General features: G+C 50.7%; 1 protein-coding gene and 1 pseudogene across 1 annotated transcript in view; one reads left to right on the top strand and one right to left on the bottom strand.

Annotated features, from left to right (window-relative positions):
* GALNT16 (polypeptide N-acetylgalactosaminyltransferase 16) overlaps positions 1 to 1,862 on the bottom strand; it is a 93,491-nt gene extending 91,629 nt beyond the window's left edge. Inside the window, exons 1-2 of the mRNA XM_059373473.1 lie at positions 1,780 to 1,862; positions 1,141 to 1,419 (exon numbers count right to left, since the gene is read on the bottom strand). Coding sequence (XP_059229456.1) covers positions 1,141 to 1,317 — 177 coding nt within the window. The 5' untranslated portion in view covers positions 1,318 to 1,419; positions 1,780 to 1,862. The remainder of the gene's footprint in view (positions 1 to 1,140; positions 1,420 to 1,779) is intronic.
* Positions 1,687 to 19,817, top strand: LOC131999445 (GTP cyclohydrolase 1 feedback regulatory protein-like; annotated as a pseudogene).
* The last annotated feature ends 6 nt before the right edge of the window (positions 19,818 to 19,823 follow it).

Genomic DNA, 19,823 nt, shown 5'->3' with positions numbered 1-19,823 from the left:
CTCCCTCCCCAGGCCCAGACTTTCTCCATCAGAATGGCCACCCAGCTCTACTCTCCCCCCTTGGCCCCACACTTTGCTCTCCCTCCTCCTGGTCCTCTTCTGGCAGAGCTGCCCCAGCGCAGCAGCTTGTTCCGAGGGTCGCCCGAGGCTCTCGCCCACCACCGGCTCTTGTCGAAAGAACGCAGTCCCCCGACCGCGCCTCTCCGCGGGTCCCAGAGCCTCACGCCTCAACAGGTGCCCCTGCTACACAGGGCAGTCCCCCGGGGCCCGGGCGGAGGCGGCGACAGCAACGCCCCCTGCAGGGAGGCGGGGGCTCCGCACGCCCCAGCCCAAGTCCCCGGAGCGCCTAGGGCCCCGGCAACGTCGCGGAGGCCCCCGCCGTGCTCCGCCACCTTTGTTTCCCCACTGGCGCATCGCGGAGTTGAACGCGAGAGAGGGAATCTCCCAGCCCTAGCGCACACACTGCCAGCTCGCCAGTCGTGATGGATCCTCGTGTTGGGGTGAAGGGCGCATACAGGAAGAGAGACCTTTCCCGGACCCAGAGAACGCCGCGGGTGCAGTGGGAACTCGAGTCCTCCGTGCGAGAGAAGCAAGTTCAAGTTGATCCGAGCCGAAAAGGGGGCGCAAAGCCCGGCGCAGCCCCTAGCGACCCTGCCTTACCCTACGCCCCCACCCCACGTCCTTTGCCCCCCGGAGACTAGAGAGGGGCTGCGCACCGCCTCCTACGCGCTCAGCCGCGCGAGGTTCCCACTGCTGGCTCGCTACGCGCAAGGTCCAGCTGCCTTCCTGGGGCGGGCGAGGTGCGTACTGTCCCCGGCCCCCGACCCCCAGCCCCTGGCTCCGCCCGCGCAGTGTTGAGAGAGCCACGTTCCCAGTCGCGCGCGTTCGCCGGGCCCACCAAACTTGCAGCACTTTCTCCCAGCCCCCATCCGCTGTCACCCTCCCTCCATCCGTGCGCCCTGGCCCGGCTGGCCCAACAGAGGTTGCCATAACAACGGACAGGAATGCTCCAACATATACAAAGCCGGCAGGGCGCGGCGGGCACGCAGCCCCCTGCCCCGCGCCCTCTGCAGCCGCGCGGGGCTAAGGACGCGCGCCGCGGCTCCCCGGCCGGCCGCCCGGCGCGCAGGGCGTACTCACAATGAGCGGGATGGTGCGGTCTTCGCGGAGCTGCTCTGGCCTCCCGCCGGCCCTCTGCGCGCCCCGGCCGCCGGAGGATGCTGCGTGGGCTCGGTTGTCCTGCCATAAGTAGTAGAAAGTGCCCAGGATCCAGGCTACGGTCAGGATGGCGATGGCATTGGCGCGGATCTTCCTCATGGTGGGCGGGCGGGCGCCCCGAGTGGGGGCCCGGGCCGGTTGCTCTCGGGGCCGGGGTGGGGGCGCTCGCAGCCCCAGCTGTTTGTTTTCGCTCGCGCCTGGCTGCTCAGTCCCGCAGAGCAGAAAAGGGAGAGAGGTGGGGGGTGGGGGGTGATAGGGAGAGACAGGAGCGCGGAGCGATCCTCACGGTCCTAATGCCCTTCAGCCCCGAGCGCGCGCGTCCCCCGGGCGCCCATTCATTCGCGCGCAGAGCCCGCCCCGCGCTCCAGCCCCCGCCGGTTGCCCCGGCCGCGGCGCACGGGTAGAGGAGCACGGCGGGTGCGAAGCGGCGCTGGAGCAAGGCCCCGCGAGCCAGACGCCCGCGGTGGAATGGCGACGGGCCAGAGCCAGCCTCTGCTCCCACAGCTCAGCGACCGAGCGCCCGGCGCCTGCCCCCGCGCGGCCCTGGTGGGTCCCGCCTACCTCCACGCACCCCCCGCCGGAGCGGCCCTGAGTCACGGCTGGAGATGCGCGACCCCGGCCCGGGCCCGCGCCGCGAAGGTGCGGTTCTGGGCTGCGCTTGGAACTGCGCTCTGGCGCCGGGTTTAAGGTGTGTTCTGCGAGGCCTCGGGAAGGGACGGCTGGGCGGGAGGAGAGTCTGGAGTTTGCCCCGGAATCCTCCGCAGCCTAGGATTCCCAGCCGCCCAAAGGCCCGCCCCGAGGAGGGATTGGAAGCTGGTGCACTTGACATTCGAAGAGAGCGGAGGGTTTGAGACTCGGCTTCGCCGCCGCAACCGGTGGAAGGATGGGGGTACAACTACCCCCATATCTTTCACCGGCCTGGGGCTCCCAGCTTTCAGGAGTCTTCTCTCCAGACCTTTCACTGTCCCCTGAACAACCATGGGTATCATCACAGCTATTTGTCAGGGAGAAAGGAGACCAGAGAGGCTGGAAGATTGGCCCGAGGCCACACGACTAATTAGTGGGCAGAGCCCAGTCTAGAAGCCATCTCTCCGTTTGCACTTTCACAGAGTGCAAAACACGGTGGTGAGACACAGACACAGAAATCACAGAGATTTGGCCCCAGCCCCAGAGGCACTGAGAATCCGATGTGAACCGCTTGTGTTCAGAGCAGAAGGCAAGGTGGGCTCCACACAGTGTCCGGCACAGAGCAGACTCCAAGTGGGTAAATGTCCCATAAACTGAGCAGGGATTACAAAGGAAGGAATAATGCATTACAAGGTAGTCTTAGGGGAGGCTTCTCACAGAAGGTGGATAAACCTTTGAATAAATTCTTAAAGATTATTTATTTATTTATTTATTTGACAGACAGAGATCACAGTAGGCAGAGAGGCAGGCGGCGGGGGTGGGGGGGGGGGCCCGATGTGGGGCTCCATCCCAGGACCCTGGGATCATGACCTGAGCCAAAGGCAGAGGATTTAACCCACTGAGCCACCCAGGCGCCCTGAATTCTTAAGAGGCAGGACAGGGCAAGGTATTGGATGCCGGAGTAGTGAGGTCCAGAGGATGGCAGAGCTTGATGTGTTCCAGAAAAAAGAGCCGCCCGGTATTGCTGGGGCCCAGAATGCTGGAAGGGACTTGGGAGTTCACTTTGGGCAGGCTGGTCCCTGGACGTGGGCAGAGTTAGCACGGAGTTTGCTCCTTGCTGGTGCTACTGGACACTGGCTCTCACAGAGGGTCCTGGCCCACATTAGGTCCCCAACTCTAAATGAAGCAGCCACAGGACTCAGGCAAAGGTGAGGTCACAGCCCATGTCTTCCCCAACCACCGCCATCAGCAGTACTCATTTCCCCCCGTTTCTCCAGCATGCAGGACTGAACCATGCGTGTAAGAGAGGCTCATTCTGTTTCTGTTGGAATGAAGGAAAATGAAGAAAGAAAAGCCTAATGAGTCCTTGCTGCAGAAGGATCATGGTTGCTACCGCAGTACCCTCTTGCTCACTCCGAACAAGACCGTGAGGGGACGTCAACAAGTCCAGAAACAGCCACACCGAGAAGAGGACCCTGGAAAGAGTGTACAAAGAGGGTCTCACAAAGACTAGCAGGGAATCCGAGGCCCGAGGCAGGTGGTGGTCGAGAACAACAGGAGATGCTGTGGAGATGCCACTGGCCCCGGAGCCGTGGGCCAGCCTTACTCTCCTGGGTGTCTCTTGTCTGGGAAGTTTAATTAGACAGCTAGAGGGGCCAGGATTCATCTCTGTCAAGCCAAGCCATTCCTGGTTTCCCCAGGAATCATGAGGCTGATCCAGGGGTCATGCCTTCTGTGGGAAGCCAGGACAAGCTTGCTGCCTAAGAGTCAAGCCCCACGGGCATTTCCAAACCATAAGAAAATGTAAGGGAACTGCCCTCCTCGTGCCCCCACTTCCACACAGGCTCTCGGGTCAGCAGAGTGGAAAGACTTGGAGGATGGCCCTCCGTTGCCACTGGCCGCTTCCCTCAGCCCAGCCTGGCCTGTGCCTAATTACCTTTAGTCTTGAGAAAACCAGGTGAGAGGGCGTGGGATCCAAAGACATTACATCAGCCCCTAGTGAGAAGCTCCAAACTCACGCCTAGGCATGGGGGATGAAGCTAGAAACTGCAATCAGGCTGATGGGGTTTCTGATGGCTCTAGAAGGAGGGCTGTATGAGGTGAGGGAGGGAAGGAAGAGGTGGAATTCGGCAGGATTTCCACAGGTCTCACCTCTTACTCCCCAGGGTTCCGTGGTGAGGATGCTATACTTCTGTCTCCATTGTCACTCCCTGGTAGCTCTGTCTGGAAGAGAAGGCTCTCTGCCCCACCCCCACACATCCCCATGTCACCACCACGAGAAAAACCCCACAGGGACATAGCCTCTCTGAATGACGTTAGACTTCACAGCCATCCCTCCCTCAGATGGACACAGTAAACTTCCCATGGCGGGGTAGGGGGTAAGGAGGCAGGTCACTACCATGCTCATGCTCGTTTGGCTGACAGAAATCTGACCTAGGCAGAGGTTAAGCAATGGGCCTGGAGCCACAGGCACATTGGGAAGTTGGGGCTGCCACCTCAGCTACAGCCCAAGGGCTTTGAATCCTAACTAGGTACAGGGCTGAAGCTCAGCCCTCCCCGAGATGGATCTCAGTGATCAGTGACGTCAGGGGGCATTGTTTCCTCTCTGGTCCTAGGAACAGAGTCCCGTGGAACCAGAGAAGCAAAGCGACACCTAAGAGACTTGGTGCTGCCCGGAACTCACTGAACCAAGGTGGTAATAATAGCTGAGGTTCACTAGGTACCCAGCAGGGGCCAGGTGCTGAGTGGGCTCCCCACATCCGCGATCTCTGAAGCCCCACAACCTGCAGACCTGGACTTGGTGGTGGTGGCCGCGGCTGAGAGCCACCCAGCAGGGAGGAGGCGGGGCTGGATTCGAGTCTGTTCCCCCTGCTAGTGTCTGGGCACCAGTACAGGGCTTCCAAGCACACTGGGCAGTCTGCAGGGTGGTCAGAAGTTCTGCACGCAGGGACCTCCCCTCCCCACGGGGGCCTCCATTTTCTCCTCTGGAAAATGAGGGATGCGGGGAGACGACCTCCAAGGTCCCTCCGACTGTGCCTTTTAGGACCGCTGGTTCCTTGGGTATTTTCTTCCAAAATGTGGCACCGCTCCCCGCATGGTTCTTCTCTTTTAAAGCTGTCAAAGCCAGCACTCAGGAGCCTCAACTGGGCAAAGTGAAGTGCTCCCCGTGCTCCCAGAGGCCCCGGGGAGCTCTCTGTCCCCGTGCTTTTGATGTGTGGATAGATCACAGAGGGGAGAAAGGCTGCGGAGTTCAGGCGAGACCCTGGCTCTGGACTTGGACAACCCGCATTCAAATGCTGGTTCTGTCCCTTATTAGGAGAGTGGCTTGGGTGAATTCTTACTCTCAGTTTCTTCACCTATAAGGGGCATTGACAGTCCTTAACTGACAGCACTGCTGTGAAAGGTAGGAAATAAGGCACGGAAACTCCAGTGCTGGTAACCATCCCCATCCCAGACCCCCACCCCACCGCGCACCTCTCACAGGCACTGCTGCTGGCTCCTGGCTATGGGTCTCTAGAAAGGCCTGCCCAGGGCACATGCAGGGGAATGTTCACCAGGGCTGGGAAGGAGAAGACTCTGGAGACAGGCCCAACAAGGGTAACTATCCTGCCGCATTGGGGCATAGCTGCCTGTGTCTCCACAGTCTGTGTTGAGCAGCCTGGAGGGAGCTGGGGAGAGGCAGCATGTGGGACCGCAGCTACTGCTGGGTGTCCATTCTTGCCAGCATACCCATTACCCTTGCGACTCAGTCAGCTTGGAAGCCTCTTGCCCTGTCTGCAGCTGCAGCAGGGACCTGGACGGTGGGTGAGGGGGACTTGTTAGACCACCGTGTCTGCTCTAAGCAGCAAAGGAGGAAGACATGGTGAACAGAGCGTATGTTACCAGGCAACAGGCACTGTGCCAAAGCAAGATCTCAGAATACTCACAATGACCCTGTGAGGAAGGGGGAACCAGACCCTCTCCCTTGCACAGACAAAGGGGCTGGTGCCTACAGGAGTCCCTCAGCCCCCACTGGGGGATCAGTGGCACAATCCCCACAGCCAGCGGGCTGCACTGAAGGCACCATCTAAGGGAATATTATTTCTAAGCTAAGTTCCTTATAAACCATCAAGGAGAGGACCTGGCTCTTTGAAAGGAATTCCAAGGGGCGCCTGGATGGCTCGGTCGTTGAACATCTGCCTTTGGCTCAGGTCATGTCCCAGGGTCCTGGGATCAAGCCCCCTATCGGGCTCCCTGCTCAATGGAGAGCCTACTTCTCCCTCTCCCTCTGCCTGCCACTCTGCCTGCTTGTGCTCTGTCAAGTATATTAAAAGGAAAAAAAAAACTAAAAAAAAAAAAAAAAAGGAACTCCCAAGAGTCTTATCAGTCATCGTTCTCTTATTTGGCTTTTCAGATCAGTTTCTGCCACTGGGGTGTAAGCTCCACGAGGCCAGGAGTACTTGTGTTTGTTCCCCATGGTCTCCCCAGCACTTAGAACAGCTTGGCATATAGCCACACATAGGGAGGGAAGGAAGAGGAGCGGATAGCTGTGTGCAGGAGTAGAGCTGAGAAAGGGAGTGACTCCTCGGGGTCAGTGTGGCCAGTGCGGGGACTCACTCAGGTTCCCCAACAGTGCTTCCTTGGGAGCCCTGCCCCCCTCCCTGCAACCCCAGGACCCGGGGCCAAATGCTGTGGCTGCAGGATGGCAGGGTGGGGCATGGGAAGCAGAAAGGTCAATCAGAATTTGGGAGGAGTGACCCTGGTTCTGGTGGATAACTCCAGGAATATTATTACTAATAACGAAAGGAGGCAGCTGTTGCATTTGGGAATAATAAGATTGCAGAGGCTGAGGGTTAATTAGAAATGTGTCAAATACTTTCTCTTAACAGTAAGGAATTTCTACAAAGGAGAAATGTATAAATAAAGCCAGCTGGTCAGCAGAATTGGTCCTGGAGGCAGAGCCCTTTGCAAGGCCTTCCTAACCTCCCCATTTCTCGGGTGCTCTACTTCATTCCTTCCCCCTCTCCACAGCCTCTAAGGAGATGAGTGGCCAAGGTCCTCAGAGCCAAACAGATGGCCCAAAATGCCAGGGCAGTGTTTGTCACATGCCCGTCTCTCACCTTTGAATGGGAGTTCCTCTGAGCAGGGCCTGGCAGCCTTCTTTTGTCACCAGTTTCTAGCACAGTGTTAGGGCATCATGGCAGCACTAATATTTGTGCGAGTGAATGAGTGAGTAAATACCTGGGGTCCACCCAAGGGCTGCTGCTACTCCCCATTCTGTCCCATGAAAATCCCACAAGCCTGCTCAGATGACAGATCTGGCCTGCTTACATAGGGTGGTATGCCCAGTCCCTTTTTTTTTCCTTTCCTTCTTGAGTGCCTACCATGCCAGGCAATTCTGTTCTAGGGATATGAAAATGAACAAAAACTGACCGCAGCTTCTGAGGAGCCCAGTAACTGATCCTGGGGGAAAAACACGTCCATAAGAGGATATAATGGAACTCTCTCGAAGCACAAAGGGGGCTTCTCCAAGTAAGAAGTCATCTGAGAGCTGAATCTTAAAAGGCAGGCTGGTAGGCAAGAGTGAAAGGGTGTTCTGGGAAGAGGAAGAGGCAAACAGAGGACACGAGGATGTGGAAGTGTGTGGGAGCTCAGGAAATGGCGAGGGGTTTGGGGGTAGGGGTAGGGCGTGGTGATGGTAACAAGGGCAGAGGTGTAGGCATTGACCAGTTAACAGATGTCTTCTCTGTCTTTGTAGGACATTTGGACTTACTCTGGTAAGCCATGGAGAACCACCTAAGATTTTAAATCAGGGAGTGACATGATTGGTTACAAATTTTAGTGAGGAGGCTGGAGACAGGTGGTAGCAGGGGGTGACAAGGATACTGTGATGTTCCAAGCAAGCAGTGCCGTGGGCCAGGGTTAGGGCAGGAAGTCTGGAGGAGAGAGAGAGGGCAGACTCAAAGGATTTGGTGATCGGTTGGAAGTGGGGTTAGAGAAAGGGATGAAGAATAGCATGCACATTTCTTATGTAGCAAACAAGTGCTTTGGTGTAAGGTAACCCACTATTAACTGAAACAGGAAATGCAGGTGGAGGAACAGATTTGGGAGGCATGTTCAACTGAACTGGAGCTCTCTGCGGTCTGTCCACAAAAGCAGCTGTAAATCCAGGTCTGGTGATCGGGAAGAGGAGTGGAAGGAGCCAGGTCAGGTAGAGATGAGAAAACCAGAAGCACAACTGGGGCAAATGTGCTGGGTGGCTGCCCATGCGCCCAGCACCCAGGCATAGGAGAGAACCATGTGCATCAGAGATTAGGATTTCTGGATCCCTCATGAAAATGAAGCCATAGAGAACTCGTGGTTTTTTCCGCCTCCATCGGATGCCATGTCTCAAGGCCCTGGACCCAAGCTCTTGGGAATTCTCATTTCTTTATCAAGGACCTCATCACCTGGTACAGATTAGAACTGACCCCTAGACTTAGGGCTGGAGTGAAATTTGGCTGAGAAAGAGATTATGTGGTAAGACCAGAGAGAATCTGAAATGCAGAGACCCCCGGCCTTGCTCCTGCACCTCCTTTGGTCTAACTGGGCCTGTAGCTGGTACCTCCATCTTCCCTGAGAAACTTGGAGGTGGAAACTAAGGGAATGTTCCTGGGATTGGTACATCTTTTGAAGCTCTCAGCAAGGCTGAAAATATCCATCGATATATTTTGAAGTGTAATTTCCACTCCCTTACCAGCCAAAATAATTGAACAGGAAGAAAAAGCTGTTAATGCAGGAGGCGTGTAACATCAGATCCACATTGCCTGGAAATTTACCATTTCAAAGCAATTGAGGGTTTTTACTGCCAGTGTTTATAGTCATACATGTCCCCTCTCACTGAAGCCATCAAAAGGCCCATCAATCTGGGTTTGGACACTGAAGTTGTTCAGAGTCTGGAGCAAATGTCAAAGCAGGCGGAATTTTTAAAAATTATCCTGCTGTTTTGTCAGCATATAAATCATGGGGGTGGGGGAGTTGCCTCCTGGGAGGCGGCGTAAACAGTTGGGGTTGCTGGTGCTCCTGGATCCCGTGGTGGCAGAGCTCCCCGGTGGCATGGCCAGGCACACCCTCCTCGCACCCACAGCATCTCTGATCTGGGCTCCATGCGCTGGTTGTCCTCTTACTTGAGTCTGGGTGGGCATTTCTCCCTCCTGCCCAACAAAAAATGCCTGCCCAATGACCCTCGGTCCAAGGGGGTGCATGTTCCCCAGGAGGGGAGTGACATCATGCTGCCTCTTACAGCCTCTGCCCAGCTCAGCAGGAGAGACAGTCGACTTTGCCGACTTTCATTTTCTGTCCGCTGCCACTGCCTGTGTGTGTGTGCGAGCATCATGTACGCAGGTGTGCTCTTTTTCAATTAGAATGTGACTTCAGGCTTTTCCTGGAAATTACTGATTTCTTTCCCTATGTTTGTATGCAATGGAGGAAATTTCTAAACCCATGCCCAATCATTTGTCTTTCATTTTGGGATCCCTGTTTTTCTAAAGGCCACTCTAAAAGTGCCATTGCCTCACTTGGTGATCCTGGAAAAGTCACTTTCTGGGCTTCTTTCTTGTGTTTGAAATGGAGGCTTTGGTGCAAGGGACTTGGAAGGTCCTTTCTAGTGCTAGCATTTTAAGAGTTTATTTAGTTATTTTAGTATTTTAAACCGTTCCTGCCCCAGAAAGAATTATTGGCAATAAACGGAGACACAGTTTTCTTTATTATCATTTAGTCGCTCCACACACATTACACACATACATATACATCCAAACAATTTAAAATATTCCATTGGGTCAAGAACCTAGAAACTTCTGGATTACAGCAGACCTAAAAAGGAGAAGTAAGAAGAATGTACAAGAAATTGGTACATCCAGGATGCCTGAGGAGGGGAACTTGAGAAGTGGGAGACTTTTCATCATACATTCTTTTGTATCCTTTGATTTCTTTGCCACATGTGTTTATTACCTCTTTAAACATTTTTTAAGCAAGGGAAGAGTTTTCCTTTCTCCTTCTCCAATGACAAGCCTCTCTGCAGCTCACTTGCTGGGGGGCAGAGGGGACCAGGACAGGGCTGGCGTCATGGGCCAGAAGCCATTCCTCAGCCCAGGCCCTGCTCAAGACCAGTCCCATCCCTCCAGCTGTCATGGCCAATAGCCACCCCATGTGCGTGGAGGGGTTCCGTGGGTGGGCACCACTGCCGGCTGCCCTTGCCTTGGGCACTCCGGCTGAGCAGTCAAAATGCTATAATAGGGATTCCATTCGAGGTGCTCCAGGAAGAGGCTAACACTCTCAGCTCCAGCAGCCTGTGCGCAAAGGGGCCCAAGAGTCCAGCAAACGGGGAAGTGCATGCATCTAGCTTTAAATTCTCCAGATCTTACCATTCCCTTTCAAAGAGAGATTGCTTTTTGTTTGGTTTTCTGTTGCTAATATAACATGAGGGTAGGAACATGAAAGGAAATAGAAGAAAAGGACCAGAGATGCATGGAGAGAAAGGGTCTTTAAGGCTCCCCTTTCTCCGCCCCCCCCCCCCCCCGCCCCCGCCACCCGCTACTGGCCTCTGCTCGGTGGAGCTGGGCTGCAGCGTCTCCAGCAAGTCCTGCTCGCCTGGTTTTCTCCCCTAGTGTAGCTCCTGCTCAGCTTTTCCTTGTGACATCCAGCTGCCACCCAGCCTTCCACCTCCTTTTCTGATTATCACCTTCGAAGGGTGCTGGCCATCACTTGTGTCCCCTACTTTCTTCCACCCTCCTCTGACTCACCCACTTCCCTGCCACATTGCCCAGCACCACCCAGACTGGTGCTGCCACCTACCCCACAACTGGGATAGGCTCCTCCATTGTCCGTTCGAAGTCCCTGTACCTGACTTCTTTCCGGGGTCAACTTTGTCCCCCAGCAGGCTACGGGAAGGTGCGGGCAAGAAAACAACCTAAGAAGTCATGGCAGAGTCAGACAAGGAGCAGCAGATGGAGACATGCATTTGACAGAGCGGACACAAGAGATGGAAAGATACAGAGTATGAGGAAAATCAGCTTCAGGGAAAGAAAAAGCAGACAGCGAAAACCAATAAAAGCGTAATGAGTACTAAAACCAGAAAGGCCTGAAGAGAAACCATCCAGGGAGCAGCAAGCGGACGCCTGACACCAGAGGCGTCAGGTCAGAGGGAAGGAGCAGGAGGGCTGGGGCGGGCAGCATGGGAGGGGCGGGAGGCAGGAGGCATGGCGCAACAGAACCCTCTCAGGAAGGATCATTCACCTCCCGAGCTGTGGGGCTTACTGGCTGCAGCGAGTAGAATCTATTTAAAACACAGCAAGCATTTTACCTCAGTCTGTTTCCCTGTCTAGAAAAAGCTGGAGCCAAAGGCTTAGGGAACCATTCCAGCATTAGGACCCCGCATGGACGACAGAGCAGAGACCAAGAGATCCTTGCCCCCTCTGGGAATCAGCCTCCAGGCTAAACTCACAGCTATTGATCCAAGTCCCAAGGGCCACTCGTGTTATCCACTTCCACAGGGAAAGCCTCCACGACTTCCTTCATTCTGTCTTCAAGCTTGTCAGAAAGCAGATGCTGTTCAAATGTGACAGCTGCGCTCAAGGATGCTCACAGGGAGCTCCCTGACCAGTGGGAATATTCGCAATGATGACTGGAGAAGCCTTGGGTGATCGGATAACAGCAAGGCAAAGAAGAGAGCACCAGAGAACATCACAGATAAAATGGCCCCAGGGAAACCAGATGGGACTTGAATTGGAAAAACACAAACAGCCTCAGTCCTTTCCCTGGACTGTATATCTTTGGGAAACTCTAATCTGGGGAAGTCCTGACTCTTTACCCGCCTGCCGCAAAGGAGTACAAAATAAGGCTGGGAGCTCAAAGTGGCGTAGAGAGCCATCCATCCATCACGTTTTGGTTTCTGTCTGACTGAGAGGGCTGGGAATAAGAGGTCTTCCTTCCCTGGCTCTGGAGCTTGTAAATTGTGTAAAATACTGTTCCTGGCTGAATATAAGTCCTCAGCTCTGCATGACATTTATATTCTTGAAAAACTTAGTGTATAAATCAAATCAAATTTTGCCTGCCAGAGAAGTTGGCTTTTCAAAGTAAATTTGAGGTCAATCCTATGTGTAAAAAGAAGAATGGCCTGTGAAGCTGAAAAATCATGCCAGTTCATATCTGTAACTTTGGAGTTCTGAATGTCTGATTTGGGTGGCTGTGGGGTGAGGGCATGACTTTCTAGAAATCCGGCTATAGTTCACTTGCAGATTGGGATTCAGCATTACTTTAAAACAAACAAAAAACTTAAATCAGATAGGTATGTTGCAGAAGCCCCACTAAAGAAATAGGAATTTTTAAAAATTGATTAGGGAACACCTCAAATACGTATTTTAGAAGTATTGAGCCTAATAATTAAAAAACCCAACTCCAGGGTGCCTGGGTGGCTCAGTGAGTTAAGCCGCTGCCTTTGGCTCAGGTCATGATCTCAGGGTCCTGGGATCGAGTCCTGCATCGGGCTCTCTGCTCAGTGGGGAGCCTGCTTCCCTCCCTCTCTCTCTGCCTCCCTCTCTGCCTACTTGTGATCTCTGTCAAATGGATAAATAAAATCTTTAAAAAACAAAAAAACAAAAACCCAACTCCAGCTATTAGCAACTCCTGGTCAATCCTGTGAGAAACATAGACTTTTGAGCCAGATGACAGATACAGAGAATGAATTTTATAGGACAGGACAAACATGATTAGTCGTACTGAGGCTGTAGGTCCAAGTTTCTGCATAAGTGCCTTAGACTACAGCCTGGAGTATAAAGAGAAAGGCTGAGAAATATATTCTTGGTGAACAACCAAAGAAAGCTGGGACTTAAAAAACAAAACTCCCCCTTCCCCCCAGCCCCAGGCTGAACAACTCCCAAGTAACAATAACAGAGGTTCCCTTCAAGGAGGGAAAGGACTGGGGGGGGTTGAGGGGGGACAGTCCCTTTTCACATTACACATTAAAAAAGATTGTTTTGTACTATGTGCACACATCACCTATTTTCTTTCTTTCTTTCTTTTTTAAAAGATTTTCTTTATCTTTAAATAAAAAATAAAGAGAGAAAGAGTGAGTACGAGCAGGGAGAGGGGCAAGCAGAGGGAGAGGGAGAAGCAGGCTCTGTACCAAGTAAGGAGCCCAATGTGGGGCTTGATCCCGACCCAGGGATCATGACCAGAGCCAAATACAGATGCTTCACCAACTGAGCCACCCAGGTGCTCCCACATTACCTATTTTCAAAAGTAATTTGTAAAGAACAAGTATCGTGAAGAGTTGCAGTAAACACAACAACTACATATGACAAAAGAGCAAACTGCCCAGACTCAAGACTACCAGTTCTTCATGTTTTCACCTGGATTTGCACTCGTATAATAATTTGCTCAGGTTGATGAATGTACAACCTTCCAATCCAAGGCCATACATCATCAGAATAGATGTTTCATGTAATATAAGAAACCTGAGCTCCGGTGTGCCTAGGTGGCTCAGTTGGTTAAGCGACTGCCTTTGGCTCAGGTCATGATCTCGGAGTCCCAGGATCGAGTCCCTCATCAGGCTCCCAGCTCTGCAGGGAGTCTGCTTCTCCCTGTGACCTTCTCCCCTCTTATGGTCTCTCTCTTGCTCTCTGTCAAATGAAAAAATAAAATCTAAGAAAGAAAGAAGGAAGGAAGGAAGGAAACTCAAGCCCTGAGAGCTGGAGTAACTGGACTTAGGACTGTCCTGGAGCTGGTGGGGTTGGCATGTGCCCTGAGCCCAAAGCCCTGGGTAGAGGCCTGGTTGGGACTCTTGCATCACGCCCTACCTGCTCATCAGCACCCAGATCCACAAAGAAGTGGGCCTCAACCTAGTGGGTGCTTGAGCCCTCAGTTCCAGAGCTGATGTGGCATCTGGGGGGCCTCAAAGAGAAGTGTGCTGGGAAACAATTTTTGAGTACTTCATCAGTGACCTTCCCCACATGATCCTGGACAAGCTGGAATGTGAAGGTTTCCATGTGCTCAGCATGACAGAGGTGAGCCAGATGCTGGTGTGGAATGTGCACAAGGACTGACTCTCTCACACTGAGGAGCAGACCGGGCACCCTTTTCTCGCGTGATTCCCAATCATGAGTGTCTGTTCACTCACTGTCTAGCCCCTCACTTCCCAAATCATCATTTTCCTTTCCCTGCACCACTGGGCAGTGAATGGCCTTTTCTGAAACCTTCCTCAGCCTGTGGGAGAGGGCAGGGCCCTTGCCCTGGGGCTTCTAGCTGCCCCTTCATCTTCAGGCCTGGCTAAGGGACTTAGAGGAGGTTATAATCTCTGGGCAGGCTAAGGTGCTCCCAAGAGCCAGGCTGTCCTAGGCCAGGAGCTGGGAGCATATAGCCCCAGGTTTGGGTGGGAAGGTCCTGCAGAGGGCTGTGATAAGTGGCTGCTCAAAAAAAAAAAAGGGGGGGGGGGGTGCCTGGGTGGCTCAGTTAGTTAAAGCCTCTGCCTTCAGCTCGGGTCATGATCCCAGGATTCTCAGGCTCTCCGCTTGGCGGGGAGCCTGCTTCCTCTTCTCTCTCTCTCTTTCTGCCTACTTGTGATCTCTGTCTGTCAAATGAATAAATAAAATCTTTTAAAAAAGAAAGAAAGAAAGAAAGGAAAAGGAAGAAAGAAACCCCAGCCCTGAATGGTTAAATGGCTGCATACAATTTGTCAAAATTCACAGAGTACTCTCAAGATTTGTACTTCATGGGTGCCTGGGTGGCTCAGTGGGTTAAGCCACTGCCTTTGGCTCAGGTCATGATCTCATGGTCCTGGGATCAAGTCCTGCATCGGGCTCTCTGCTCAGCAGGGAGCCTGCTTCCTCCTCTCCCTCTCTGCCTGCCTCTCTGCCTACTTGTGATCTCTGTCATATAAATAAAAAAAAAAAAAAAAAAGATTTGTACTTCATTGTATGTTCATTACACTGTGCTTCAATAAAGTATTATTAACAACATCAAAAAGCCTAGCCTTTGTGAAGAAAGAATGAGTCAAAGAATCGCCATTTGGGGTTTATTGGGTAGGTGGTTCAGAGAAAACTAGTGTTTTGAGAAGACTACACGGTGTAGACTTTCTGCAAAAACTTGCTCTTTGGAAACCATCACTACAGCATGTGCTTTTGGTTAAGCATTCCACGGCTGAAACGCAACTCTGTGCTGAGATGCCGAGAAGATGAGGCAAAATCTTGGCCAAGGTCAAGCTCTGCTGATGGTTTGAGAGGGGGACGGCAGCCAACTGCTCTGCACTTGTGTAACATTTAAAAAAAGAAAAACTAACCCCAAGCCATCTTCTGTCCCTTTTTGGAGCCAACATTAGTCCTGCTCATTGCATCCAAGAACTCAGAGGAAGTTGCATGTATGTCGCTACAGCTCAGGCCTACCAAACCTCCAGGGCCCATACATACCTACTTTAATTTAAAAAAAAAAACTAAGCTAGCTTGCTGGGACTCTAGTTGGCTCTATGGGATATGATGGAAGATGTCAGAATTTTAGATGAAGTTAGGGTTCATCCATCAGAGGCAAAGAAATATACTTTAACCTCCCTTTTGGCTATCTGGTTACTTTTTCTGGAACTAAACTGCAACAAAATGCAACAAAGTGACCATAATTTGGTAGAAAATGGGGGCTCATGTCTGTATCTGGGTAACTATTATAAAAAGAGCTGCAAGCTTAGCATATTTGGTCCAAATATGTGCTACACAAAGAAAAGCCAATACACCAACACCCTCTTTGGGACTGAACGAAGCACAAAAAGGAACAGGGAAACATATTTTTTGTCAGGTTATAGGGAACAGATATAGATACACAGAAATGTCTTTCACCAGTTTAGAGAATATAAACTATATTTTATGCATGTCTGTCTTCTAGATGCCAAAGGTAAGAGGGACAAAGTCCAAGGCCAGTCAGGGTTATACAAGATGCAGGCCCCAGAAACTTCCCAGTCTCCCTCTGAGGTGATCATGTCTTAGGACTTATGGATGGGTAACAATGTGTTAACACTGGATCCCTCAAATTTTCTTAGGCAGTCATGACAACATAAAAAAAGAGAGAATATTTTTAACTCATTGGTTTAATGTTTTCCTTTTAAAGTACCTAATTCTATTCAGTCCTCTATAGTATAGTCTTAATTTCTCCTATCCTTAAAATGAGAAACACTCATTCCTTTTTTCTCAATATCTTCCCATCTACAACACTTGGCAAACTTGCCTCATTTCCATTTTGTGCTTATCTCTTGTTAAACCTTACAGCACAAGCAATGCAACTGAAGATACAAATTTCTCCTCTTTCTTTATTGCTGAATAGTGAACTGTGAGTTCCTAAGGCCACAGACAGCACACCTCTGGTGAGAAGTATATTTTGACCTCAGGTGGAACACCAGACGGAGGAACCAGGCTTCTCTCTAGTCAATGAGGCCAGGAGGACATGGTGTGGCATCCTGCTTCCCTCATTCCCCCCCTTTCCGTGCATAGTCTCCATTCCCAGAGCTGGGGGCGGGATGAGGGTGTGCAACGATGAAGCAGAAGGTACACAGCTTCCAAGGGAAAGCGCCACATAAGAAACAGTGGGATGTATTGCCGAATGCTACAGCTAGGAGGGTCCTTACAGCACATCTAATCTTAACTTCTAACTTTACTGGTAAAGAAAGGAGCCCAGAAAAGTTAAGTGATTAGTCCAAAGATATACAGGTAATGGCCAGAACCAAAACTTAGGTCACCAGGCTGTTCCTCTAATCCTTTAACACACAATAGAACTGAGTACAGGGAAAAGCAAAATAGAACATTAAGTCCATGGGCTACAACCCCATCAACCCATGAACCAAATAAACATATCTCTTTTAAAACTACCCATATCTTAATCTCCCATTTCTTTTCAGCTGTTAGCTTACTAAGCTCAAATGTTTGATTCTTATCCAAGACTTAATGGATACCCTGGTGGCCTGGAGAGTCAGAATCCCAACTCTGCCCCAGCATGTTGAAGCCTGAAAAGGGAGATCTTTGGGAAGCAGGAGTACAGTAAAAGTAGCCTCTCCTACTCAGGAATATTCTGGACCACACATCATGCTTATATTAATGCTGACTCCAAACTCAGCAGCTTTTGGAACTTATGCAGGCAGAAAAGGCAACAGACTACCCACTTAGCAAGAGGAAAATGCAAAAATTAATAACAAATAAGGAAGCTAGAAGGAGGGTAAATGCTTTGGATTCAGTCTGGAAGGCAGGGAAATTACTTCCATTCAGAGCAGAAAATGACCTTTTAAGGCAGTATATACTACATCTGAAGAGGATGCAACACAGGATGCGTGAAGCAGGTCCTTTGATATTCCCTATTCCTGTGCAAAGGAAGTCAATTCCTGATTATCCCTCAAATGATGACACATTTGGTCTAGTTACCCACAGTATCTAGGGACCTCCAACAAGAGTGGGCTATATAGACAAACCTCGTTAGATGGAAATACTAATGTACTTCCCACTTTCCCAGATAACATGCTGGCATTCAAGAGAGGGCCTTGGTGCCTCAAGCAAAAGGCAGGGGATGGGGGGTGACTAAAGCAACTCCTAGCAGGCTGGAAGGATAGGTAATTGGAACAAGCAAGCTGCCCGGCTGCATGTCAACCCCAGACCATCACTGGATATGAAACTGCTCCGGGACTGGGGACAAGAAGAAGGTATAAGGCTTCAGCATGAGGAGGTAACTTGGTGAATAGCTAAAGTATATCACTGAATTCCAAAGCAAAAATATTCTGGGGACTATGTATTATATTTACATTATTCAGATCAAGAGTTCATCACAGCAATGTCATTCTTACACCCTCTTTCGGCTTATCTCACCCAAGAAAAACTGATTCCCACTGTATTCCTGAAAGATGAGGCATTCTAAAAATGGCCACTTAGCAACAGAAAAGACAAAAGATCAAGAAGAAGGACTCTTTTAAAATATGTAACAATTAGTAAACTAGCAAACCAAGAAACTGTCTTCTTTAACAGTAAAAAGTGATAGCGTGATGATGGGACATGATGAAGGGAAAAAAGAAGGAAAACGATCAACAAATGAATGAAAAACTCAAGAGAGGTAAGGTAAACTGAGAATTCAGATTATAGTCAAATGTTAGGGCCCCACACTAACAGGTAAGAAAGGAAGCCAAATAAAAGCTCTTTCTGCCTGCTGGGCTCCTAAGAGTCTAAAATGAGGGATTAAAATGGCTTTATTTCAACAGAACACATTTTGTCATCTGATCTCCATCCGTGACATGGATAAGAATAAGTAACTTATGGTTGCACTCTTAAAAAGCAACAAATCCCTGAACATTGTGCCTTGTTCACTTTAGGATGGCAAATCACTGCTGTGTATCATACACACAAAAAAGACCTGTCTGTAACTTTTATTTTAAGTTTTTATTTTAAAATAGTGTTTCCAAAAAACACTGACTACAAGGGGAAATGAGTCAATAAAGGATGGGAGATAAAGAGGAGGCAGAGAGAAGACTCTAAGCCTAGAAACACAATGATCCGGGTACATTCGGAGGCCCTTGCCATGACCCTGTCCTCTCACTACTGTTCACATGGAGGCTCAGTAAATGTACTGGGACACGAGCTAAAGGGTTAGAGAGAAGCAGTCCCTTGATATATGCTCCTAAAAGGTGATATCAATTGGTACTCACTCCAGAAATGTGAGACCTCCTCTGCCCCATCCAATCGCTAGAATTCTATCCTAAATAAATTATCAAAGATATAGTCAAAGATTTATTCAAAAGACAGTTCAACACAACATCACTGACATTAACAAAGGATCTGAAACAACCAAAATTTCAACAGTGTGGGAATGGACAACTGAAGTATGGAAGAGTCACTACGAATCTACTTTCAAAGATGAGGGGTACAGGAAATTAATTATTTGTGGTACCACGTTAAGTGATGGGTAAAAAATAGGATGTCACAGTCTATATATACATGACTCTGAATTCTGTTTGTATTTCACACATTTTTAAATAGTGAAGGAAATTTGTGGACATCCCAGCAAAGGTTAGCTCTTTTCTAGATGGAGGGAAGATGGATGATTTTTTACTCCTTCTTTAGACTCATTTCTCATGAACATACACTGCAATAAATACTTCTTTTATAATATGCCTGCCCTAAAATATCTCATTCAAGGTCACCACTGTCAGTCTTCAGGAAAGGGTGCTAAGGGCTGACTCAAGAGAATGAAGAGTCAAATCCACACAGTAACTTCTGAGAAGGGTGAGGAATCTTGTGTGCCAGTCTAGCCTCCTTTTCTACGGTGCCTGATGGCTCTGGTGGCCCACAGCTCTGCTGGAGAATCCATTCCTTCTTCCTACAGCAACCACCGCACCTAAATAACCTCATGTTTCTCCCCTCTTAGCATGAGGATCACAAGGAATGAAAATGAAAGCACCCTACTCCCAGTTTCAGAGGAAGTTTTTCTGGTAACCCTATTCAAATGGCCCCAAATCAGCTACACGGATCTGGAAACATAAGTCATCAGCTGTGTTCAGGAACCATATATAAAAGCCCTATTTCTCAAGACTGACTATAAAACAGAATCTGTGAGTGCCACCTTGTGGCAAGCCTGACCACTCTAACGCCCACCCGTGACGCCCCATGGTTCACCCCCGGACTCCGGAGCATGGGGTCCAGCCACTGAGCACATGGCCCACAATGACCTACCCCACTGAACATACGGTCCTGGAAGAGGCTGGTATTGTTCATCTTCAAGGATCTCTAGTTTAGAGCCCCAAAATGCCTGTTTGGGGGCAAGAGGGCACAAAGCGGCGGACGAACAAAACGCACACCCGTTTGCGGACGCTCCACTGATGGGCTGAAGCCGCGCTGTGCGTGGTACGTCGTGGCGCACGCCGTGCGTGGTACGTCGTGGCGCACGCCGTGCGTGGTACGTCCGTGTGCGTGGTACGTCCGTGTGCGTGGTACGTCCGTGTGCGTGGTACGTCC

Source organism: Mustela nigripes, chromosome 13, assembly GCF_022355385.1.
Source record: "Mustela nigripes isolate SB6536 chromosome 13, MUSNIG.SB6536, whole genome shotgun sequence".
In the NCBI taxonomy this organism is placed as follows: domain Eukaryota; kingdom Metazoa; phylum Chordata; class Mammalia; order Carnivora; family Mustelidae; genus Mustela; species Mustela nigripes.
Note: the sequence above shows the minus strand (reverse complement) of the source record. Positions and strands in the feature narration are given on the sequence as shown.